This window comes from Bombina bombina, chromosome 5 (assembly GCF_027579735.1).
Source record: "Bombina bombina isolate aBomBom1 chromosome 5, aBomBom1.pri, whole genome shotgun sequence".
In the NCBI taxonomy this organism is placed as follows: domain Eukaryota; kingdom Metazoa; phylum Chordata; class Amphibia; order Anura; family Bombinatoridae; genus Bombina; species Bombina bombina.
In genome coordinates this window covers 704,399,125-704,426,034 of record NC_069503.1, presented here as the reverse complement: position 1 = coordinate 704,426,034, position 26,910 = coordinate 704,399,125, and the positions used below count along the sequence as shown (strand labels likewise).

The 26,910-nt window shown below is 40.0% G+C and overlaps 1 protein-coding gene across 1 annotated transcript in view; it reads left to right on the top strand.

The window, feature by feature from the left end:
- Window positions 1-26,910, top strand: part of BLOC1S5 (biogenesis of lysosomal organelles complex 1 subunit 5) — a 134,640-nt gene that overhangs the window by 87,848 nt on the left and 19,882 nt on the right. The window contains 1 exon segment of the mRNA XM_053714728.1: window positions 6-64. Coding sequence (XP_053570703.1) covers window positions 6-64 — 59 coding nt within the window.

The following is a 26,910-nucleotide window of genomic DNA, read 5'->3' as shown; positions in this document are numbered from 1 at the left end:
TTCAGTGGAAGCTGCCAATCAAACAGTGCACAAGCTCCAGAAAAGAGAGCAGGAAAATGCTAAGGTAAACACTGTTCACAGCACGTTTCTAACACAACTCTAAGATTGACAACATTCCCAACAACCAAGAAAGCATGTGCAACCTGCAGGGAGCCTGGACAAATTCTGTGTATTCTGTGTAATGCGTGCTATCAAAAAATCTCTGTGGCACTATTCAAGACTTTGAGGTATGAATGCTTTATATCAAGCTGCTAACAATAAAGTTATGTATTAGGCACATTACCTCTAAAATGGTTCAGTCCATCTGTAAAAATATCATACAATATATAGACTTAGCAGCAACAATTGCAAAACTAAAAGCACAGATTTAGCACCAAACAAAACTCTTCATACTGCCCGTGCCTCTTGACATTCTAACACAAAAATTATTTGCTCTAAATTGTTAGCATATCATTTATAACTCTGTTTAAACCTTGCAGAGTTTCCATACTTTGGATCAGTGAGGACCAACTTCCTAACAATTGGGGCTCCGCTGATCAACATTTTAGAAACCTTAAGGGCTGCACATAAATTTTTGGCTGTAAAAGGATTATAAAAGTTTGTTGGAAGACGTGCTAATAAAATACACAGATCAATAGTGTTAGGCATAATAAACAAGTCCTACTTACTTTTTGTTCAAAACAAAGTGTTTAAATAGTTTAAAATCTATATTTTATTCTGCTTCATGAAGTAAAAACAGACAGCCCAGAAAAATGGACTGTCCAAACGCTGTTCAACAAAAATATCATGGGACACTCATTTACATATGCTAATACTTACATTGTAATCGGCTGACGCATGCGCATTGTTTACGTTTGGCTCCATCATGAAGGTCTTTGCTAGCAGTGACTTAGGAACTAAGTCTGCAACTTATGACGTCTGCCCAAAGCTCTCCAGAACAAGACTCATGCATGAGATACACTGAGTTAGAGCGCATGCGTGTGGTACTGCTGAGAAATAATGAAATTAAGAAACATTGAGAACCCAGGTCGGCCACTGTGATTGGATAATGCAAATTGGCCTCACGGTGGTTTTGGAAACGCCCAATTTCAGGAGCAGATTACAAGGAAACAGTTTAGAATTGACAATGCAAGGTATTTAGGCAAATGGCTTATATATAACAAACTGTAATTGTAATTCATGTAATTGGCAAGAGTCCATGAGCTAGTGACATATGGGATATACAATCCTACCAGGAGGGGCAAAGTTTCCCAAACCTCAAAATGCCTATAAATACACCCCTCACCACACCCACAATTCAGTTTTACAAACTTTGCCTCCTATGGAGGTGGTGAAGTAAGTTTGTGCTAAGATTTCTACGTTGATATGCGCTTCTCAGCATTGTTGAAGCCCGATTCCTCTCAGAGTACAGCGAATGTCAGAGGGACGTGAAGAGAGTATCACTTATTTGAATACGATGATTTCCCTAACTGGGGTCTATTTCATAGGTTCTCTGTTATCGGTCGTAGAGATTCGTCTCCTACCTCCCTTTTCAGATCGACGATATACTCTAAATTTACCATTACCTCTACTAATAACTGTTTTAGTACTGGTTTGGCTATCTGCTATATGTGGATGGGTGTCTTTTGGTAAGTATGTTTTCATTACTTAAGACACTCTCAGCTATGGTTTGGCACTTTATGCATTTATATAAAGTTCTAAATATATGTATTGTACTTATATTTGCCATGAGTCAGGTTCATGTATTTCCTTCTGCAGACTGTCAGTTTCATATTTAGAAATGTAAACATTTTTAAGAAATATATTTTTTACCTGGTAATTATCTTGTAATTGCGGGTATTAGGCCCACGGGTGCGTCAAATGCTAAACTTTATTGCGTCATTCTTGGCGTGAAAAAAATTTTGGCGTGAAAAAGTACGTTTATGACGCAACTTCGTCATTTCCGGCGTCATACGTGACGCCGAGACCTTTTACACGGCGGCGTCATTAGTGACGTAAGTGTGTCATTTCTGGTCATTTTTGGCGCCAAAAAAGACTTTACGTTACGTTGTGTGTCATACTTGGCGCCAAATTTTTTTCATTATTTCAATACCCCTTATTTGTTTGCCTCTTGTTTTTTGTTTTCAGAGGCCTATGCTATTGCATTTTTTCCCATTCCTGAAACTGTCATATAAGGAAATAGATAATTTTGCTTTATATGTTGTTTTTTCTCTTACATTGTGCACGATGTCCCAATCTGATCCTGCCTCAGAAGTTTCTGCTGGAACATTGCTGTCTGACATCGGTTCTACCAAAGCTAAGTGCATTTGTTGTAAAGTTGTAGAAATTATTCCACCGAATGTCATTTGTAATAGTTGTCATGATAAACTTTTACATGCAGATAGTGTTTCCATCAGTAATAGTACATTGCCAGTTGCAGTTCCTTCAACTTCTAATGTGCATGATATACCTGTAAATTTTAAAGAATTTGTTTCTGATTCTATTATGAAGGCTTTGTCTGCATTTCCACCTTCTAATAAACGTAAAGTGTCTTTTAAAACTTCTCATTTAGCTGATGAAATTTCAAATGACCAACAACATAATAATTCATCCTCTTCTGATGAGGATCTATCTGAAACAGAAGATCCTTCCTCAGACATTGACACTGACAAATCTACTTATTTATGTTAAATAGAGTATATGCATTCTTTATTAAAAGAAGTGTTAATTACTTTGGATATTGAGGTAACAGTCCTATTGACGTTCAGTCTAATAAACGTTTAAATGCTGTTTTTAAACCTCCTGTGGTTTCCCCAGGGGTTTTTCCCATTCCTGAGGCTATTTCTGATATGATTTCTAGGGAATGGAATAAGCCAGATACTTCTTTTATTCCTTCTTCAAGGTTTAAAAATTTGTATCCTTTTTTTTGTATCCTGTTTGGGGATCTCTGACAGCACAAGGGGTTTGGAAATCTCAAGAGGCGAGATTACCAATAAATATTTTAGAACTCCGTGCAATTCTCAGGGCTCTTCAGTTCTGGCCTCTGCTAAAGAGAGAACCGTTCATTTGTTTTCAGACAGACAATATCACAACTGTGGCTTATGTCAATCATCAGGGTGGGACTCACAGTCCCCAAGCTATGAAAGAAGTATCTCAGATACTTGCCTGGGCGGAATCCAGCTCCTGTCTAATCTCTGTGGTGCATATCCCAGGCATAGACAATTGGGAGGCGGATTATCTCAGTCGCCAGACTTTTTCATCCAGGGGATTGGTCTCTCCATCCAGATGTATTTTCTCAGATTGTTCAGATGTGGGGGCTTCCAGAGATAGATCTCATGGACTCTCATCTAAACAAGAAACTTCCCAGATACCTGTCCAGGTCCAGGGATGTTCAGGCGGAAGCAGCGGATGCGCTGACACTTCCTTGGTGTTATCAACCTGCTTACATCTTCCCGCCTCTAGTTCTCCTTCCAAGAGTGATCTCCAAAGTCATCATGAAACAGTCTTTTGTGTTGCTGGTGGCTCTAGCATGGCCACACAGGTTTTGGTATGTGGATCTGGTTCGGATGTCCAGTTGCCCGCCTTGGCCACTTCCGTTACGGCCGGACCTATGGAAATTGAACGCTTAGTTCTAAGTCATAGAGGTTTCTCTGACTCAGTGATTAATACTATGTTACAAGCTCGTAAATCTGTCTCTAGAAAGATTTATTATAGAGTTTGTAAGACTTACATTTCATGGTGTTCTCATAAATTCTCCTGGCATTCTTTTAGAATTCCTAGAATTTTACAGTTCCTTCAGGATGGTTTGGATAAGGGTTTGTCTGCAAGTTCCTTGAAAGGACAAATCTCCGCTCTTTTTGTTTTATTTCACAGAAAGATTGCTATACTTCCTGATATTCACTGTTTTGTACAGGCTTTAGTTCGTATTACGCCCGTCATTAAATCAATTTCTCCTCCTTGGAGTCTTAATTTGGTTCTGAAGGCTTTACAGGCTCCTCCATTTGAGCCTATGCATTCTTTGGACATTAAACTACTTTCTTGGAAAGTGTTGTTCCTTTTGGCTATATCTTCTGCTAGAAGAGTTTCTGAGCTATCTGCTCTTTCTTGTGAGTCTCCTTTTCTGATTTTTCATCAGGATAAGGCAGTTTTGCGAACTTCTTTTCAATTTTTACCTAAGGTTTTGAATTCTAACAACATTAGTAGAGAAATTGTTGTTTCTTCCTTGTGTCCTAATCCAAGAATTCTTTGGAGAGATCCTTACATTCTTTGGATGTGGTAAGAGCTTTGAAATATTATGTGGAAGCTACTAAAGATTTCAGGAAGACTTCCAGTCTATTTGTTTTATTTTCTGGTCCTAGGAAAGGTCAGAAGGCTTCTGCTATTTCCTTGGCTTCTTGGTTGAAACTTTTGATTCATCAAGCTTATTTGGAGTAGGGTCAGGCCCCGCCTCAGAGAATTACAGCTCATTCTACTAGATCAGTCTCCACTTCATGGGCTTTTAAGTATGAAGCTTCAGTTGATCAGATTTGCAAAGCAGCAACTTGGTCTTCTTTGCACACATTTACTAAATTCTACCGTTTTGATGTATTTGCTTCTTCGGAAGCAGTTTTTGGTAGAAAAGTTCTTCAGGCAGCTGTTTCAGTTTGATTCTTCTGCTTTTTGATTTAAGTTTTTTTCTTTCAAAAATGAAAATAAACTTATTTTTTTGGGTTGTGGATTAATTTTTTCAGCGAAATATGGCTGTTTTTATTTTTATTCCCTCCCTCTCTAGTGACTCTTGAGTGGAGATCCACATCTTGGGTATTGATATCCCATATGTCACTAGCTCATGGACTCTTGCCAATAACATGACATTATAAATTAATTTCTTTCATATTGGCAAGAGTCCATGAGGCCCACCCTTTTTATGGTGGTTATAATTTTTTGTATAAAGCACAATTATTTCCAAATTTCCTTTGTTGATGCTTTCTACTCCTTTCTTTATCACCCCACTGCTTGGCTATTCATTAAACTGAATTGTGGGTGTGGTGAGGGGTGTATTTATAGGCATTTTGTGGTTTGGGAAACTTTGCCCCTCCTGGTAGGATTGTATATCCCATATGTCACTAGCTCATGGACTCTTTCCAATATGAAAGAAATTAATTTATCAGGTAAGTTCTTACATAAATTATGTTTTTGTTATGTAACCCAATCTATTAAGAAGAAAATTAAGAGACAGGTGATGCCTCATACAACCTTAAATAGTAGTCATATATGCCCATGTGACTGTCCAGTTCTGCCAAGGCTATGCCCATGTGACTATCCAATTCTGCTCTTGGCCTGCCCCGGCTATGCCCATGTGACTATCCAATTCTGCTCTTGGCCTGCCCAGGCTATGCCCATGTGACTATCCAATTCTGCTCTTGGTCTGCCCAGGCTATGCCCAATATGACTTAACAATTCTGCCCTTGGTTTGTCCAGGCTATGCCCATGTGACTGTCCAATTCTTCCCTTGGTCTGCACAGGCTATGCCCATGTGACTATCCAATTCTGCTCTTGGCCTGCCCAGGCTATGCCCAATGGGACTTAACAATTCTGCCCTTGGTTTGTCCAGGCTATGCCCATGTGACTGTCCAATTCTTCCCTTGGTCTGCACAGGCTATGCCCATGTGGCTATCCAATTCTGCTCTTGGCCTGCCCAGGCTATGCCCAATGTGACTTTCCAATTCTGCCCTTAGTTTGTCCAGGATATGCCCATGTGACTGTCCAATTCTTCCCTTGGTCTGCACAGGCTATGCCCATGTGACTATCCAATTCTGCTCTTGGCCTGCCCAGGCTATGCCTAATGTGACTTTCCAATTCTGCCCTTGGTTTGTCCAGGCTCTGCCCATGGGACTTTCCTATTCTGCCCTTGGTTTGTCCAGGCTATGCCCATGTAACTGTCCAATTCTGCCCTTGGTCTACACAGGTTATGCCCATGTGACTAAATGCCCAATGTGACTGTCCAATTCTGCCCTTGGTATGTCCATACTATGCCCAATGTGACAGTCCTAACCCTGCCTTTGGTTTGTGATTATCCTAATCTGCCCTTGGTCTGCCAAATCTATGCCCATGTGATTGTCCCAATCTGTCCCTTGGTCTGCCAAGGCTATGCCCACGTAACCTGTTTTACTTAAATGGATATAAAAATGCAGAAAATGCTGTAATGTGTTAGAGCATTTTATTATTGCCCTATTGCTCCAATATAACTATGGGGTCAATTGCAATCCTTTAGAAAATGTATCTAATGACTTTTAAAATAAAACACCATTAAAGCCTATGGGAATTTTTGTAGATAAACGATTTGATATATTTTTTTTTTTCTAAAGGATTGTGATCAACCCCTATGTGGTTAACCCCTTGCTGCTGTTAGGACATTCCATGCAATACTGAAAAGGCTGGACTTTAACATTTAACTATTACGCCATGGAATGTACTAACTTCTATGGCTCCCACTCCCCCCCCCCCCCTCCTGGTTATGCTTTCCATGCTGGATCTGATGCCGGGACTTGCCTAGCAACTCCGGCAGTCCCTCAGAAACCAATCAGAGCATTGGATTGCAGTGACCAGCAGTCACCAATAGAATGTGACAGCACTACCTGTGCCTCTCTCTTTCCTCAGTGTGACAGATCAATGCTATAAAGTTAGTTTTCATTCAGTTTTTGGTTAAAAAAATTAACCCTTTAGGTGCTGATCAGTCTTATTGCTGTGATCACTCTGATCAGTACTACAGTACTTTTGGGGTGTGATGTTGTGTGCTTTTGTTGTGTTTTTTTTATTATTAAAATTTGACCCCTTTTTGTCTTTTTAAAAAAGTTTAAGTTTTTAACCCTTTCCTGCGGTTTCTGATCACTGCACTGTCTGTTATCAGTCTGATGAGAGCGTTCTGTCTGATTAACCGATATGTTAGTGTACTTTAAAAAAACAAATAGAAAATCCTTCAGTGCTGTTTAGATCTTATTGCAGCTTTTTATACTATGATCAGTACTGTGTGTAGGGTTCATTTTGTGGGGTGGAAGTTGGAATTGGTGGATGAGTTCAGGGAGTTTAGAGTTAGGTAGGAGTTATAAAAAACAAAAAGGTTTTAAAAAAATTAACTGCTATTTAGATCAGCTTTTTAAACTGTGATCAGTACTGTTTTATTTTGTTGGGTGGAAGAGGGAATTTTGGCGGTAAATGTGGGAATTGGGGGGTTTGAGGGAGTTAGTGTTAGGTAGGAGTAAAATAAAATTAAACTTTTTGTTTTGCTACCCCTCTTTTTCCAGGGATTATGAAGAGGGATAGAAATTAACAACTGCTGTGTTTTCTGCATTTTAATGATAATGCCCAGTGCTCCCCCAGAAATGACCCCTTGCATGACAGGCTATACAAGATACAGCCCCTGAGAAAACACCTGTCTGAAAAGTTTTCAGAACATTACACCCCTGACCAGAACATCTGTGTAGATAAATCTGGTGAAATTTAAGGGAAGATTGCTTTTTAACCAATATATTCCATCTGAGAGCTGGATTACGAGTGGAGAGCTATTTATCGTATTACAAGTTAAAAGTAAAGATTTTTAGCTTGCTCTTACCCGACGTGCGCAAAGAGACAGTTATAATATAGCGACCATTTTATTCCCCCATATACTTCAATGGATCGAGAAAAGCAGAAAAAACACCCATACTCGCACACTAACCTAAATCTCCATAAGCCCCCTACTTTAATAACCTATGAACCTCCATATAGCCCATCACAAAGTACCCCACTTCACTATTAACCCCTAAACTGCCACACCCCCACATTGCAAAGTACCTCTCTACACTATTAACACCTAAACTGCCACAACCCCATCACAAAATAAACCTCTACTCTATTAACCCCTAAATCATCACAACCCCATCGCAAAGTACCCACTAACCTCTAAACTCCCTTACCAGCTAACATCCCTAAGTTACCAAATAAAAACCTAACATTACCTTTAAAAAAATTACAGAAAAACAAATAGCCAAAAATAAAAAACACAGTTATGCCTATTCCCAAGCTAATGCCTAATAAAAAACATTATACTACCACTAAAATAAACTATAGCAATAGTCCTTAGGCTTTTTGTAGAGCATTACCTGAAAGTGATTAAGCTCTTTTTGCACAAAAATAAATACTATCCCATTTTACAATACAAGTAACCACAAAAAAAAACAATTTTTTAAATAACCTACTCTAAAAATTGCTTGAAAATGGTATTTGGTTGGGCAGTGCCCGAAATCTCTTTTGTTGCCTAAAAAAAAACCCTTATTCTGAAAATAAAAAAACAACCAAAAAAAAGCCTGTCACTAAACACCAAAGATGGTACTCGTCAAAATTTAATCCAGCTCCTACGTTGGCGGTGGTCCATCTTCATCTCGGCAGTGGTTTTCTATCTTCATCTGTCTTCTGTTCTTCTGTCCGACGTCCTCTTTATGTGGTTGTCCACCACACACTGAATTTTGAATGCGAGGTACCCCCTTTAAATAGGGGTACCCTTGCATTCCTATTGGCTGATTTTAATTTTCAAATTCAAATCAACCAATAGAGTAAAAGCTTTTTCTGTTGGCTGATTTGAATTTGAAAATGAAAATCGGCCAATAGGAACGCAAGGGAACCCTATATAAAGGAGGTACCTTGCATTCAAAATTCAGAGTACGGCAGGTGACTGCATGAAGCAGACGTCGTATGGAAGATAAGAAAAAAAGAAGATGGATGAAAATAGAGGACCGCCGCAAGGATATAAGAGGAGCACCACAGTTGCCTATCTCCTAGGAGCCGGATTAAAGTTTGGTGAGTACCATCTTTGGGGTTTAGTGATAGACTTTTTCAGATGTTTTTTTTTATTTTTAGGATGGGGGTGGGGTTTGGACAGCAAAAGAGCTTTAGGGCACTGCCCTACCAAATGGCAATTTTTAGAGTAGGTTTTTTAATATACTTTTTTTTAAGTGGGTGGGGGGTTACTTGTATTGTAGAGTGTGGAATAGACATAACTTTTTTGTTTTTTATTTTATTTTTTGTATAACAAAATAATTCTGTAATAGTAGCTTTATTTTTAAAGGTAATGTTTAGGTTTTTATTTTTTTTAAGGTAATGTTAGTTTTACATAGTAACATAGTAGATGAGGTTGAAAAAAGACTGAAGTCCATCGAGTTCAACATATACAAATCTAATATACTTTAAAAAAAAATCTAGGGTATTGGCATTCACTACCTCCTTTGGTAATGAGTTCCACAATTGTATTGCTCTTACAGTGAAAAAACGTTTCCGTTGCAGGAGATTAAGGGGTCAATTTATTATAGTGCGAGCGGACATGATACGATGTAGCTTATCATGTCCACTGCACATAGATAAATGCTGACAGCATATGCTGTCGGCATTTATCATCGCATCAGCAGTTCTTGTGAACTGCTGGTGCAATACCGCCCCCTGCAGATTAGCGGTCAATCGGCCGCTAGAAGGGGGTCTCAATCAATTTGATCGGGTTGATTTCTGTCCGCCGCCTCAGAGCAGGCGGATAGGTTATGGACCAGCGGTCCTTAGACCGCTGCTTCATAACTTCTGTTTCCGGGCATACAGAGCTTGATAAATATGCCCCTAAATCTCCTTTCCTCCAACCTTAAATTGTGACCTCTTGTCACAAACCATTTTCTTGGAATAAACAGAGCTTCTGCCATCTCTGTATATGGGCCTTGAATATATTTATATAAAGTAATCATGCCACCTCTCAAGGGACTTTTTACTAGAGAAAACAGACCCAGTTTAGCTAGCCTCTCCTCATAGCTTAAATTCTCCATTCCCTTTATTAGCTTTGTGGCCTTTCTCTTAACTTTTTCTAGTTCTCCAGTATCTTTTTGTGCGATCAGTCCCCAGAACTGCACTCCATACTCAAGGTGAGGTCTTACCAGGGATTTATATAGTGACAGAATTATGCTTTCCTCCTTTGAATTAATGCCTCTTTTAATACTTGCTAGTATCTTATTAGCTTTTGAAACCTCTGCCCTGCATTGTGCACCCATCTTTAGCTTGTTATCTATTACTACTCCCAAATCCCTTTCCTCCTCTGTTTGGCTAAGTCTTGTCCCATTTAAATAACACAATGCCTGCTTATTTTTACTTCCAAAATGTAGAACCTTGCATTTTCCCAAATCTCATTTTCCATTTACCTGCCCATTCTTCTTATTTCTCTTGTTAAGTGTGTTCAGTCCACGGGTCATCCATTACTTATGGGATATATTCTCCTTCCCAACAGGAAGTTGCAAGAGGATCACCCAAGCAGAGCTGCTATATAGCTCCTCCCCTCACATGTCATATCCAGTCATTCTCTTGCAACCCTCAACAAAGAAGGAGGTCGCGGGAGGAGTTGGAGTTTTTACTTAATTATTCTTCAATCAAAAGTTTGTTATTTTAAATGGCACTGGAGTGTGCTGTTTTTTCTATCTCAGGCAGTATTTGGAAGAATAAACTGCCTGCGTTTTCTATGATCTTAGCAGGCGTAACTAAGATCCACTGGCTGTTCTCGACATTCTGAGGAGTGGGGTAACTTCAGAACATGGGAATAGCATGCGGGGTCCCCCGCAAATGAGGTATGTGCAGTACAATATTTTCTGGGAATGGAATTGACTAAGAAAACACTGCTGTTACCCGTATGATGTAAGTACAGCCTTAAATGCAGTAGTAGTGACTGGTATCAGGCTGATAAATGTATGCACAGTAGAGTTATTTTCTAGGGACTAGAATTTGACTGAAAAAATACTGTTAATACTGATATAATGCTTAAGCCTTATCTGCAGTGGAAGCAACTGGTAGCAGGCTTAGTGATAACTTTGCATGACATTAAAAGAAGTTTGTTTTTAAAACGTTTACTGGCATATTATTCGTTTTGTGAGGTACTTTGGTGATAAATCCTTTTGGGCATGAATTTTTTTCCACATGGCTAACATATATTTCTGCATAGAAACCGTTATATCAGGTCTCCCACGGTTGTAAATGAGTGGGAGGGGCCTTTTTTAGCGCCTTGTTGCGCAGTTAAAATTCTAGCACAGTCTTCCTGCTTCTTCCTCCTTGATCCAGGACGTCTCTAGAGAGCTCAGGGGTCTTCAAAATTCGTTTTTGAGGGAGGTAATCAGTCACAGCAGACCTGTGACAGTGTGTTTGACTGTGATAAAAACGTTAAATCTTAATTTGATATCCGTTTTTTGGGTACTGAGGGGTTAATCATCCTTTTGCTAATGGGTGCAATCCTCTGCTAATTAATATATTTAAAGATTGGTTGACTATAACTGAATTAGTTCTTTGTTATTCAACTGTGTTTTTAAAAAAAGCACTGCAGCGTTTTTTATATTGCTTGTAAAATTATTGAAAGTAATTTCCAAGCTTGCTAGCTTCATTGCTAGTCTTTTTAAACATGTCTGACACAGAGGAATCTGCTTGTTCATTATGTTTAAAAGCTGATGTGGAGCCCAATAGAAATATGTGTACCAATTGTATTGATATTACTTTGAATAAAAGTCAATCTGTACCGATAAAGAAATTATCACCAGACAACGAGGGGGAAGATATGCCGTCTAACTCTCCTCACGTGTCAGTACCTTCGTCTCCCGCTCGGGAGGTGCGTGAGATTGAGGCGCCAAGTACATCAAGGCCCTTACAAATCACTTTACATGATATGGCTAATGTTATGAAAGAAGTATTATACAATATGCCCGAGTTAAGAGGCAAGCGCGACAGCTCTGGGTTAAGGACAGAGCGCGCCGATGACACGAGAGCCATGTCTGATACTGCGTCACAATTTGCAGAACATGAGGACGGAGAGCTTCATTCTGTGGGTGACGGTTCTGATTCGGGGAGACCGGATTCAGAAATTTCAAATTTTAAATTTAAGCTTGAGAACCTCCGCGTGTTGCTAGGGGAGGTGTTAGCGGCTCTGAATGATTGTGACACGGTGGCAATCCCAGAGAAATTATGTAGGCTGGATAAATACTATGCGGTACCGGTGTGTACTGACGTTTTTCCTATACCAAAGAGGCTTACAGAGATTATTAGCAAGGAGTGGGATAGACCCGGTGTGCCTTTTTCCCCTCCTCCGATATTTAGAAAAATGTTCCCTATAGACGCCACCACACGAGACTTATGGCAGACGGTCTCTAAGGTGGAGGGAGCAGTTTCTACTTTAGCCAAGCGTACCACTATCCCGGTGGAGGATAGCTGTGCTTTCTCAGATCCAATGGATAAAAAATTAGAGGGTTACCTTAAGAAAATGTTTGTTCAACAAGGTTTTATATTACAGCCTCTTGCATGCATTGCGCCTGTCACTGCTGCAGCGGCATTCTGGTTTGAGTCTCTGGAAGAGGCGATTCGCACAGCACCATTGGATGAGTCTTTGAGCAAGCTTAGAACCCTTAAGCTGGCTAATGCGTTTGTTTCGGATGCCGTAGTGCATTTAACCAAACTTACGGCTAAGAATTCCGGATTTGCCATACAGGCGCGCAGAGCGCTATGGCTTAAATCCTGGTCAGCAGATGTAACTTCTAAGTCTAAACTACTGAACATTCCTTTCAAAGGGCAGACCTTATTCGGGCCCGGATTGAAGGAAATTATTGCTGACATTACTGGAGGTAAGGGCCACACCCTTCCTCAGGACAGGGCCAAATCAAAGGCCAAACAGTCTAATTTTCGTGCCTTTCGTACTTTCAAGGCAGGAGCAGCATCAACTTCCTCCGCTCCAAAACAGGAAGGAACTACTGCTCGTTACAGACAGGGTTGGAAAGGCAACCAGTCATGGAACAAGGGCAAGCAGGCCAGAAAGCCTACTTCCGCCCCTAAGACAGCATGAAGCCAGGGCCCCCTTTCCGGAGACGGATCTAGTGGGGGGCAGACTTTCTCTCTTCGCCCAGGCTTGGGCAAGAGATGTACATGATCCCTGGACGTTGGAGATTATATCTCAGGGATACCTTCTGGATTTCAAAACTTCTCCTCCACAAGGGAGGTTCCATCTGTCAAGGTTATCAACAAACCTAGTAAAGAAAGAGGCATTTCTACAATGTGTACAAGACCTCTTAGTGATGGGAGTGATCCACCCAGTTCCGCGAACGGAACAGGGGCAAGGGTTTTATTCAAATCTGTTTGTGGTTACCAAAAAAGAGGGAACCTTCAGACCAATTTTAGACTTAAAGATCTTAAACAAATTCCTAAGGGTTCCATCGTTCAAGATGGAAACCATTCGGACCATCCTACCCATGATCCAAGAGGGTCAATATATGACCACAGTGGACTTAAAGGATGCCTACCTTCACATACCGATTCACAGAGATCATTATCGGTACCTAAGGTTTGCCTTTCTAGACGGGCATTACCAGTTTGTAGCTCTTCCCTTCGGGTTGGCTACGGCCCCGAGAATTTTTACAAAGGTTCTGGGCTCACTTCTGGCGGTACTAAGACCACGAGGCATAGTGGTGGCTCCATACCTAGACGACATTCTGATACAAGCGTCAAGTTTTCAAAATGCAAAGTCTCATACAGAGATGGTTCTAGCATTTCTGAGGTCGCATGGGTGGAAAGTGAACGTGGAAAAGAGTTCTCTGTTACCACTCACAAGGGTCCCTTTTCTAGGGACTCTTATAGATTCTGTAGAGATGAAGATTTACCTGACGGAGTCCAGGTTATTAAAGATTCTCAATGCTTGCCATGTCCTTCACTCCATTCCAAGCCCATCAGTAGCTCAGTGCATGGAAGTAATCGGCTTAATGGTCGCGGCAATAGACATAGTGCCATTACATCTCAGACCGCTGCAACTATGCATGCTAAGTCAATGGAACGGGGATTTCTCAGATCTGTCCCCTCTGCTAAATCTGGACCAGAGATTCTCTTCTCTGGTGGTTATCACGGGTTCATCTGTCCAAAGGAATGACTTTTCGCAGACCAGATTGGACAATTGTAACAACAGATGCCAGCCTACTAGGCTGGGGAGCAGTCTGGAACTCCCTGAAGGCTCAGGGATCGTGGACTCAGGAGGAGAAACTCCTCCCGATAAACATTCTAGAATTAAGAGCAATATTCAATGCTCTTCAAGCTTGGCCTCAGTTAGCAACACTGAGGTTCATCAGGTTTCAGTCGGACAACATCACGACTGTGGCTTACATCAATCATCAAGGGGGAACCAGGAGTTCCCTAGCGATGTTGGAAGTCTCGAAGATAATTCGCTGGGCAGAGTCTCACTCTTGCCACCTGTCAGCGATCTACATCCCAGGCGTGGAGAACTGGGAGGCGGATTTTCTAAGTCGCCAGACTTTTCATCCGAGGGAGTGGGAACTTCACCGGAGGTATTTGCTCAACTGATTCATCGTTGGGGCAAACCGGATCTGGATCTCATGGCATCTCGCCAGAACGCCAAGCTTCCTTGTTACGGATACAGGTCCAGAGACCCGGGTGTGGTTCTGGTAGATGCACTAGCAGCCCCTTGGGTTTTCAACATAGCTTATGTGTTTCCACCTTTTCCGTTGCTACCTCGACTGATTGCCAGGATCAAACGGGAGAGAGCATCTGTGATTCTGATAGCGCCTGCGTGGCCACGCAGGACCTGGTATGCAGACCTAGTGGACATGTCGTCCTGTCCACCATGGTCTCTACCCCTGAGGCAGGACCTTCAAATTCAGGGTCCTTTCAACCATCCAAACCTAATTTCTCTGAGGCTGACTGCTTGGAAATTGAACGCTTGTTTCTATCAAAGCGTGTTTTTTAGATTCGGTTATTGATACATTAATACAGGCTCGGAAACCTGTTACCAGAAAAATTTACCATAAAATATGGCGTAAATATTTATATTGGTGTGAATCCAAGAGTTACTCATGGAGTAGGGTTAGGATTCCTAGGATATTGTCCTTTCTACAAGAGGGTTTAGAAAAGGGCTTATCCGCTAGTTCACTAAAGGGACAGATTTCTGCTCTGTCTATTCTTTTACACAAGCGTCTGGCAGAGAATCCAGACGTCCAGGCCTTTTGTCAGGCTTTGACTAGAATTAAGCCTGTGTTTAAAACTGTTGCTCCTTCTTGGAGCTTAAACTTGGTTCTTAAAGTTCTTCAGGGTGTTCCGTTTGAACCCCTTCATTCCATTGATATTAAACTTTTATCTTGGAAAGTTCTGTTTTTGATGGCTATTTCCTCGGCTCGAAGAGTCTCTGAGTTATCTGCCTTACATTGCGATTCCCCTTATCTGATCTTTCATTCAGACAAGGTAGTCCTGCGTACTAAACCTGGGTTTTTACCTAAGGTTGTTTCTAACAGGAATATAAATCAAGAGATTGTTGTTCCATCATTATGTCCTAATCCTTCTTCAAAGAAGGAACGTCTTTTGCATAATCTAGACGTGGTCCGTGCCCTGAAGTTCTACTTACAGGCAACTAAAGATTTTCGGCAAACTTCTTCTCTGTTTGTCGTTTACTCTGGACAGAGGGGAGGTCAAAAGGCTTCGGCTACCTCTCTCTCTTTTTGGCTTCGTAGCATAATACGTTTAGCCTATGAGACTGCTGGACAGCAGCCTCCTGAAAGAATTACAGCTCATTCCACTAGAGCTGTGGCTTCCATCTGGGCCTTTAAGAATGAGGCCTCTGTTGAACAGATTTGCAAGGCTGCAACTTGGTCTTCGCTTCATACTTTTTCCAAATTTTACAAATTTGACACTTTTGCTTCTTCGGAGGCTGTTTTTGGGAGAAAGGTTCTACAGGCAGTGGTTCCTTCTGTTTAATGTTCCTGCCTTGTCCCTCCCATCATCCGTGTACTTTAGCTTTGGTATTGGTATCCCATAAGTAATGGATGACCCGTGGACTGAACACACTTAACAAGAGAAAACATAATTTATGCTTACCTGATAAATTTATTTCTCTTGTAGTGTGTTCAGTCCACGGCCCGCCCTGTCTTTTTTTGAGGCAGGTTCTAAATTTTAAATTATAACTCCAGTCACCACTGCACCCTATAGTTTCTCCTTTCTCGTCTTGTTTCGGTCGAATGACTGGATATGACATGTGAGGGGAGGAGCTATATAGCAGCTCTGCTTGGGTGATCCTCTTGCAACTTCCTGTTGGGAAGGAGAATATATCCCATAAGTAATGGATGACCCGTGGACTGAACACACTACAAGAGAAATAAATTTATCAGGTAAGCATAAATTATGTTTTTTGCAAATCCCTTAGATGTCGCTATTTAATCCTTGCTCCAAGTCATTAAAAGAAATATTAAAAAGAACAGGGCCCAGTAATCATTCCTGGGGGACTCCACTGATTACCTTTGTCCAATCTGAGTATGATCCATTCACTACTACTCGTTGTTGGCTATCTTTCATACAGTTATTTATCCATGAGCTAACATTTTCAGCTATTCCCAGTCCCTTAATTTTGTGCATTAATCTCTCATGTGGCACTGTATCAAATGCTTTTGCAAAATCTAAGTATATCACATCAACTGATTCCCCTTTATCTATATTTTTACTTACTTCCCCATAGAATCTAATTAGATTAGTTTGACATGATCTATTTCTCATAAAACCATGCTGATTTGAACTCATTATCTTGTTTTCTTTTTTTAAGGTAATTTTAGGTTTGTTTCAGTAATTTAGGGGGTGTTAGGGGGGTTAGCTGATTAGGGGGTTTAGAGGTTAGTGGGTACCTTGCAATGGTGGTTGTGGCGTATTTTGGGGTTAATAGTGTAAAGGATTATTTTGCAGTAGGGGTTGTGGCGGTTTAGGGGATAATAGTGTAGAGGGGTACTTTGCGATGTGGGTTTGTGGCAGTTTAGGAGTAAATAGTGTACAGGGGTAACTTTGTGGCGGGTTAGTGCAACCTTCAGGTCGCATAAAAAGTTTGAACGTTAAATGGGATTGCGTTTACTTTCAACTTGTAATATCAGCCCACATTGCTGCTCAGTGTCGCCCATAGAAAATATGGGGAGCATAAATTACCACGGGTTTGTGTAAACAAATCTGCTGTAATTTAAACAGTGCGCCGCTTCTAATGTGGATTCCAGTGTAATCTAGCCCTAAGTTTGCAAGCTATGGAATAAAATTTTATAAATTGTACTAATGCGCTACTGGTTTTGCACCATAATGAAGTGCTGTACACAATGCATGGTGAAAGTACAGTGCCAGGTCTGTCATGGGAAATGATGCACAAATCCAAAAGCAAATATATGGGGGGGGGGAGTAGATTTAGCTAATCAGTGCATAAATCATAACTGGTTCACCGCAAGACCAAAACCTGGTACAAAAAAAAATAGCCATATACTTTACACAGAAGTCTATAGTTCATATGTACTGTACAAAAAAGCAGGCACAGGGAAGCCATACACTTTCCTGGAATTTACACTAAAGCTTTTATCAGATTTTTTTATTAACCAGCCTCCTTATCCTCGCACATTTGAATCAGAGAATGTCCAGGGATATTTGCATCAAGCACTTAACTTGTAGATCCCCCCACAGCCTGCAAAAACGTCACCCCAGAAAAAGTGCAGAGTATGATACAAAAAAGGGGTTAGGAAGGATTCTAGCTAATATTGCCCCTGACCTAGGCCTGTTCCTTTTTACCTTTAGCCCAGCCACTCTAAGGTCATGATAAATTAGCTACACAAAGCAACTCAAAATACCCCATTTAGAATACCCTTGGTTGTCTACTGTTGCAAATGGGGGAAATTCTCATCCCTGGGCTGCCATACTTTCTCAAAGACGATGTAGGCCCAGAAAATCAAATTTCCATGTATGAAGACTGAAATGGGCAGGCCCCATATTTGGCCCTCTAACTTCCCGACTCCCTATAAAACCTGTACATGGGAGATATTGTTGTACTCGTGGGACTTCACTGAAAACAAATGTTTTGCGTTTTATAGCAGTAAAACATATAGGGATGATGATATAAATGGTGAAAGTGCAGTGTTTGTGCGGAAAACGCAAAAAAAAAAACATGACCACAAAATTTGGCCAGGTTTTGTGACTGAGTGGCTACAAAAAAAATACTGGGAAATAATACCCATTTTGGAACCCTGGGTTGTCTACTTTTGCAAATGGTATGCAATGGTAATTTTCATTCCTGGGCTACCATTAATGTCTGTGCAGTATAGGCCCAGAAAGTCGATGTGTCAAATTTCCAGGTAAATGGGCAGGCCCTTTATTTGGGCCTGTAACAACCCAAAAAACCTGTACATGGGGGGCATTGCTGTACTTGTGGGACATTTCAGAATACAATTATGGGTGTTTTATTGCAGTAATCAGGATTATGACATTCACAATAAAAAAATGTGTGTTTGTGTATGGAAAACATAACATTTCTTAATTTCTCACACTTTTTTCACACTGATTTTATTCATATTAAATTATAGTTCATATATAAATATTTGATGCCAAAAGAAAGTTCTATTTGTCCTCTAAAAAAAACTATATATAATTAATAAGTGTTGGCGCACTTAATGTGAAAGAGGTAAATTATGGTTGAACAAACATATAGCTACAATTCTAGGTTTTCTTGTTGTACAGAACTTGGACAATTGCCTCCATCCTTAAGGGGTTAATCACTGTAAAGGGTTTAAACATAGATTGTCTGCTCCAGAGCAGCAATGCACTTCTGGGAGCTAGCTGGGCACATTTGGTGAGCCAGTGACAAGAGGAATATATATGTAGCCACCAATAACCAGCTATCTCACATTAGTGCACTCCTGCTTTTGAGCCTACCTTGGCATGGTTTTCAAGTAACAATATCAAGAGAATTAAGTAAATTTGATAATGCAAGTACATTGAAAATGCTCTTGAAATTGCATGCTGAATCTGTGTCACTTTAATACTAAAAGTTGTGCCAATGTGTATAAATGTGAGATTCAAATTTAACCTGATCTCCATTATTGTAGTGTGAAAAGGTCCAGAACATTTAGTTTGACAATGTTTTTATTTTTTTTTGTATATAATCGAATATACAGATTCAAAGATTTATATTGTATTTAATAAATTCTATTTGGTTTTCATGTTTCTGAACCTTGATGCATGTTTCTGCCAGCTGCATTAATACTGTCTACGTGTCTGGCTTATAACACTACGTGGGAGTTGACTCTACAGTTATAGTGCTAACATAATTAGAATTAATTTGGTTTTATTTCCTAAAGGCAATTTCTATGTGAATTCAAGTAGTAGTTTAGCCTTCTCCAGTTCTTGTACCAGAATCCATCGAAATACTCACATGGTTGTCTTAAAGTATAGATGCTGGAAACTGTCTCGTGTTACCAGGACAAAATGTTTCCAACTGAGTAAAGAAACCGCTTCACTTATAAAAAGTTGAATTTGTGAGCTCATATTGAAGCAATTAGATGAAAAGTTATAATGACAACCGGCCATTTGTAAGAATGGATTTTAAATCAATATGTTTTTTTTAACTGCAATAGAAATTGTGACTACTGTAAGGGTTATAATAGAGGCAAAAATAATATAAAAATACCTAGAAAAAAAAACTTAGTTTGAGAGAGAATGAATAAAATAATCTCGATCCCCAAATTATCAAAAAGAAAAATCTGCCTGTTAATAGTACGTAAAGTCAGCAGAGGGCATCCCTGTAACATAGAAGGAAGAGACGTGCATTTAATCGGCAAGAGGCACTTTTTATAGAAAAAATAGCCATAATGGAAAGCTAAAGATTATAACTGGTGCTCTTTTATAGCGTGTTGCAGGGTATAAATAACATTTTCAAGTATGTGGCTTGACTTTTTCCTTTAAGTGGCACTTTCAGGAATTTGTGAATCACTTCAGTTTCCCAATCTGATTTGCTTGTTTTTCGTCATTTTAAGCAAACTCACTTTTGTGTGTATTTGTGTTTGAGTGTACATGTGGCTTGTCATGACTCAACTTAAACTAAGCTGTTTTTCTTTCCTAATTTTAATTTAAATAATCTTATATCCATCTATGACAAGGATAATACAATATATATATAATATATATATATATATATATATATACACACACACACACACACACACACACACGACACACACGACACACACACACACGACACACACACACACAATATACGCACATACAGAAAAGAGAAGCACACTCTCAGGAACAAACACCAGCTCAATAACGTGTTAGCTTGTTCTATGGAGCTTCTTTTAGCCCAATAATGCTTTTCACAGAAAAGAACTTTCCTGAAGTATATCAGTCTGATCCCACCTAAAAAGTAAGTCCAGCCCCAAAATACATACACATATATATATATATATATATATATATATATATATATATATATATATATATATATATATATATATATATATATATATATATATATACAGGGAGTACAGAATTATTAGGCAAATGAGTATTTTGACCACATCATCCTCTTTATGCATGTTGTCTTACTCCAAGCTGTATAGGCTCGAAAGCCTACTACCAATTAAGCATATTAGGTGATGTGCATCTCTGTAATGAGAAGGGGTGTGGTCTATTGACATCAACACCCTATATCAGGTGTGCATAATTATTAGGCAACTTCCTTTCCTTTGGCAAAATGGGTCAAAAGAAGGACTTGACAGGCTCAGAAAAGTCAAAAATAGTGAGATATCTTGCAGAGGGATGCAGCACTCTTAAAATTGCAAAGCTTCTGAAGCGTGATCATCGAACAATCAAGCGTTTCATTCAAAATAGTCAACAGGGTCGCAAGAAGCGTGTGGAAAAACCAAGGCGCAAAATAACTGCCCATGAACTGAGAAAAGTCAAGCGTGCAGCTGCCAAGATGCCACTTGCCACCAGTTTGGCCATATTTCAGAGCTGCAACATCACTGGAGTGCCCAAAAGCACAAGGTGTGCAATACTCAGGGACATGGCCAAGGTAAGAAAGGCTGAAAGACGACCACCACTGAACAAGACACACAAGCTGAAACGTCAAGACTGGGCCAAGAAATATCTTAAGACTGATTTTTCTAAGGTTTTATGGACTGATGAAATGAGAGTGAGTCTTGATGGGCCAGATGGATGGGCCCGTGGCTGGATTGGTAAAGGGCAGAGAGCTCCAGTCCGACTCAGACGCCAGCAAGGTGGAGGTGGAGTACTGGTTTGGGCTGGTATCATCAAAGATGAGCTTGTGGGGCCTTTTCGGGTTGAGGATGGAGTAAAGCTCAACTCCCAGTCCTACTGCCAGTTTTTGGAAGACACCTTCTTCAAGCAGTGGTACAGGAAGAAGTCTGCATCCTTCAAGAAAAACATGATTTTCATGCAGGACAATGCTCCATCACATGCGTCCAAGTACTCCACAGCGTGGCTGGCAAGAAAGGGTATAAAAGAAGAAAATCTAATGACATGGCCTCCTTGTTCACCTGATCTGAACCCCATTGAGAACCTGTGGTCCATCATCAAATGTGAGATTTACAAGGAGGGAAAACAGTACACCTCTCTGAACAGTGTCTGGGAGGCTGTGGTTGCTGCTGCACGCAATGTTGATGGTGAACAGATCAAAACACTGATAGAATCCATGGATGGCAGGCTTTTGAGTGTCCTTGCAAAGAAAGGTGGCTATATTGGTCACTGATTTGTTTTTGTTTTGTTTTTGAATGTCAGAAATGTATATTTGTGAATGTTGAGATGTTATGTTGGTTTCACTGGTAAAAATAAATAATTGAAATGGGTATATATTTGTTTTTTGTTAAGTTGCCTAATAATTATGCACAGTAATAGTCACCTGCACACACAGATATCCCCCTAAAATAGCTATAACTAAAAACAAACTAAAAACTACTTCCAAAACTATTCAGCTTTGATATTAATGAGTTTTTTGGGTTCATTGAGAACATGGTTGTTGTTCAATAATAAAATTAATCCTCAAAAATACAACTTGCCTAATAATTCTGCACTCCCTGTATATATGTATGTATGTATATGTAAGTATATATATATATATATATGTATATGTGTGTGTATATATGTATGTGTATATATATATATATATATATATATATATACACACACACACACAGATATAGATATATATATATATAATATATATATATATATATATATATATATATATATATATATATATATATATACACACACACACACACAGTGGATATAAAAAGTCTACACACCCCTGTTAAAATGTCAGGTTTCTGTGATGTAAAAAATGAGACAAAGATAAATCATTTCAGAACTTTGTCCACCTTTAATGTGACCTATAAACTGTACAACTCAATTCAAAAACAAACAAATCTTTTAGGTAGAGGGAAGAAAAAATATAAAAATAAAATAATATGGTTGCATAAGTGTGCACACCCTTAAACTAATACTTTGTTAAAGCACCTTTTGATTTTATTACAGCACTCAGTCTTTTTGGGTATGAGTCTATCAGCATGGCACATCTTGACTTGGCAAGATTTGCTCACTCTTCTTTGCAAAAAGACTCCAAATCTGTCAGATTGTGAGGGCATCTCCTGTGCACAGCCCTCTTCAGATCACCCCACAGATTTTCAATCAGATTCAGGTCTGGGCTCTGGCTGGACCATTCCAAAACTTTAATCTTCTTCTGGTGAAGCCATTCCTTTGTTGATTTGGATGTATACTTTGGGACGTTGTCATGCTGAAATATGAAGTTCCTCTTCATGTTCAGCTTTCTAGCAGAAGCCTGAAGGTATTGTGCCAATATTGACTGGTATTTGGAACTGTTCATAATTCCCTCTAGCTTAACTAAGGCCCCAGTTCCAGCTGAAGAAAAACAGCCCCAAAGCATGATGCTGCCACCACCATGGTTCACTGTGGGTATGGTGTTCTTTTGGTGATGTGAAGTGTTGTTTTTGCGCCAAACATATCTTTTGGAATTATGGCCAAAAAGTTCAACTTTGGTTTCATCAGACCATAACACCTTTTCCCACATGCTTTTGGGAGACTTCAGATGTGTTTTTGTAAAATTTAGCCTGGCTTGGATGTTTTTATTCGTAAGAAAAGGCTTTCGCCTTGCCACTCTACCCCATAGCCCAGACATATTAAGAATATGTGAGATTGTTGTCACATGTACCACACAGCCAGTACTTACCAGATATTCCTGCAGCTCCTTTAATGTTGCTGTAGGCATCTTGGTAGCCTCCCAGACCAGTTTTCTTCTCGTCTTTTCATCACTTTTGGAGGGACGTCCAGTTCTTGGTAATGTCACTGTTGTGCCATATTTTCTTCACTGTGTTCCATGGTATATCTAATGCCTTGGAAATTCTTTTGTACCCTTCTCCTGACTGATACCTTTTAACAACGAGATCCCTCTGATGCTTTGGAAGCTCTCGGTGGACCATGGCTTTTGCTGTGGAATGCGACTAAGAAAATTTTAGGAAAGACCAACTAGAGCAGCTGAACTTTATTTGGGGTTAATCAGAGGCACTTTAAATGATGGCAGGTGTATGCTGACTTCTATTTAACATGATTTTGAATGTGATTGCTTAATACTGAACACAGCTACATCCCCAGTGCACACTTATGCAACCACATTATTTTAGTTATTTTGTTTTCTTCCCTCCACCTAAAAAATTTCAGTTTGTTTTTCAAATGAGTTGTACAGTTTATAGGTCACATTAAAGGTAGAAAAACCTGACATTTTAACAGGGGAGTGTAGACTTTTTATATCCACTGTATATATGTGTGTGTTTATATATATATATATATATATATATATATATATATATATATATATATAACTCTAAGGCTAAGGAAGAAGTCTCTGATTATTCTTCCACTATAAAGAAAAGACTGAACAAGAATGGAAATACACCACTGAAAAAAAATATGGTTTCTTTCCTAAGACATTGAGAGTCCACTACGTCATTCCAATTACTAGTGGGAATATCACTTCTGGCCAGCAGGAGGAGGCAAAGAGCACCACAGCAAAGCTGTTAAGTGTCACTCCCCTACCCATAATCCCCAGTCATTCTCTTTGCCTCTGTCAATGGAGGAGGTGAAGTTTGGTGTCTGAAGATATGAATTCCTTTTTTGGGTACTTTTCCCTGCAAGCAAGGATTTGGGTTTAGCTGAGTCCACGTCAATCTCTTCAGTAGATTAGTGGTGGCTTTTAAGCAGTTAGGAATTTTTGAGGTGGTCCTTACTTTGTTTCCTAAAATATTGCTGCCCTAGTTATAGAAAACCAGAGTTGGTTACTCTGTTTGTTCTTTTTCTACAGGTCTCTGTAAGGAGTATGTGTCCTTTCAAGCCTTGTGAGCTTTCTTCCTGACGGACAGCTAGACTGAAGGTAAGTGCTTTTGTCTTCTAGGTCTTGGAGACTTGCACTTCAGAAGAATATTTAATTTGCAATATAGCAGGTCTAAAGACCGCTGCTCCATAACCCTGTCCGCCTTCTCTGATGAGGCAGACAGCGATTGCCACAATTCAACCAGATCGAGTACGATCGGGTTGATTGACACCTCCCTGCTGGCGCCGATTGGCCGCGAGTCTGCTGGGGGCGGTGTTGCACCAGCAGCTCACAAGAGCTGCTGGTGCAATGCTGAATACGGAGAGTGTATTGCTCTCCGCATTCAGCAATGTCTGTCGGACCTGATCCGCACTGTCGGATCAGGTCCGACAGACATTTGATAAATAGGCCTCATTGGGTTAATTTTCCATTTATTGGGAGGAGTATTTGAAAGAAGTTATCTCTTTTTGTGAGTCTGTAAATGTATGACAGAATGTAAAGGGTAAATATTTCTGACTGTGCAAAGAAAGAAAAGATGATTGACAGAGGGTGACTGAGTGATCTTGAGAATGTAAAGGGTTAATATTGATGACTGTGCAAATAAGGAAAGATGATTGACAGAGGGTGACTGAGTGATCTTGAGAATGTAAAGGGTTAATATTTCTGACTGTGCAAATAAGAAAAGATGATTGACAGAGGGTGACTGAGTGATCTTGAGAATGTAAAGGCTAAATATTTCTGACTTTGCAAATAAGAAAAGATGATTGACAGAGGGTGACTGAGTGATCTTGAGCCTGTGTACATGTGTGACTCTAAGAGGCCCATTTATTAAGCTCCATAACTTGTCTGCCTGCTCTGATGAGGCGGACAGAGATCGCCACAATTCAACCCGATCGAGTACGATTAGGTTGATTGACACCCTCCTGCTGGCGGCCGATTGGCCGCAAATTTGCAGGGGGCAGCGTTGCACCAGTAGCTCACAAGAGCTGCTGGTGCAATGCTGAATACGGAGAGCGTATTGCTCTCTGCATTCAGCGATGTCTGTCGGACCTGATCCGCACTGTTGGATCAGGTCCGACAGACATTTGATAAATAGGCCTCATTGGGTTAATTTTCCATTTATTGGGACGTTTTTCCTCCTTGGGACTAAGTTACATAATACTTTATTTAGTATGTGTGTGGGGCTTATGTTTTTCTTTTTTTTACTGGGCTACATGAATAAACTTATATTTTGACAGTTTATTTCTCCGGGCTTACTGACAGATTGCTTAAAGTTGCGTCTGTGTAATTTGAGCTCCGGTGTTGTAGGCAGAGGGAAACACACGCTTTTACTTGCTGCACATTTTCCTTTTCTCTGCCGGTCATGTAACTTCCCTCTTCTGTTGGATATCTCGGAGTGGAGGGGCATCACTGAAATTCACTCTCTTCTGTGTCGGTCTGCTGTATGATCGTTCAAGAGACTTTTGGCAGCCAAAAATTGTGAATAAATGTTACAGTAGGGCACCTCAGTCTGTCTGAGGTATAGAGGGCCTGATTGAGTTTCTTGTTGTTAAAAAAAATTCATAGCATTACTCGGCTGTGGTATAAGAAATCTCTTAAAGTGACCGTAGTATTTAAAATATTTCTGTAATTTGGGGAATTTTTATCTTGCATTATAGACATGGATCAAGACTCTGTGTCTTTTGACAAATGTTTGTTATGCACGTTGCCTAAAGTAGAAGGGGCTATTTCTACTATGGCTAAGACAACTACGATCCCTATTGAGGATCGCTGCTCTTTTACGGATCCCATGGACAAAAAGTTAGAGGCTTATTTGAAAAAGGTGTATGTTCATCAGGGTCTTCTATGGCAACTTGCAGTTTGTATTGTCACAGTAGCAAGTGCAGCATCTTATTGGTGCAATGCCATTAGAAATGATCCAAGATAGAATTAAGGCTTTCAAATTAGCCAATTCCTTTTTTTCTGATGCTAACATGCAAGTTATTAGACTGGGAGCCAAGATGTCTGACTTCACCGTCCTTGTCCGCAGGGCTTTGTTGCTAAAATCTTGGTCAGCTGATGTTACCTCCAAGTCGAAACTTCTGGCGCTTCCTTACAAGGGTAAAACCTTGTAAGGACCTGGTCTGACAGAAATAATTTCTGATATTACGGGTGGAAAAGGTTTTTTTCTACCACAAGACAAGAAGAACAGACCTAAAGGACGTCAAAGTAATTTTCGTTTCTTTCGTAACTTCAAAGGTCAAAAGTCTTCCTCTCCCTCTTCCAAGCAGGAGCAGTCCAAGTCTTCTTGGAAACCCAATCAGTCTTGGAACAAGGGGAAGCAATCTAAGAAACCCTCAGCTGAGTCTAAGTCAGCATGAAGGGTTTGACCCCAGCCCGAGATCGGATCAAGTGGGGGGGGCAGACTTTCCCTGTTTTGTCAAGCATGGATTCGAGATGTCCCAGATCTTTGGGCTGTGGATATAGTATCTCAGGGTTACAAAATAGAATTCAAATATTGCCCTCCCAGGTGCAGATTCCACCTCTCAAGATTATCTACAGACCAGGTAAAAAGAGAGGCATTCTTAAACTTGCGTTCAGGACCTTTTCTCCCTAGGAGTGATTGCTCCAGTTCCACTAAGGGAAACAGGGTCTACGTTTTTACTCAAATCTGTTTGTGGTTCCCAAAAAAGAGGGAACTTTTCAACCCATTTCAGATCTGAAGTGTCTCAACAAGTTTCTCAGGATACCGT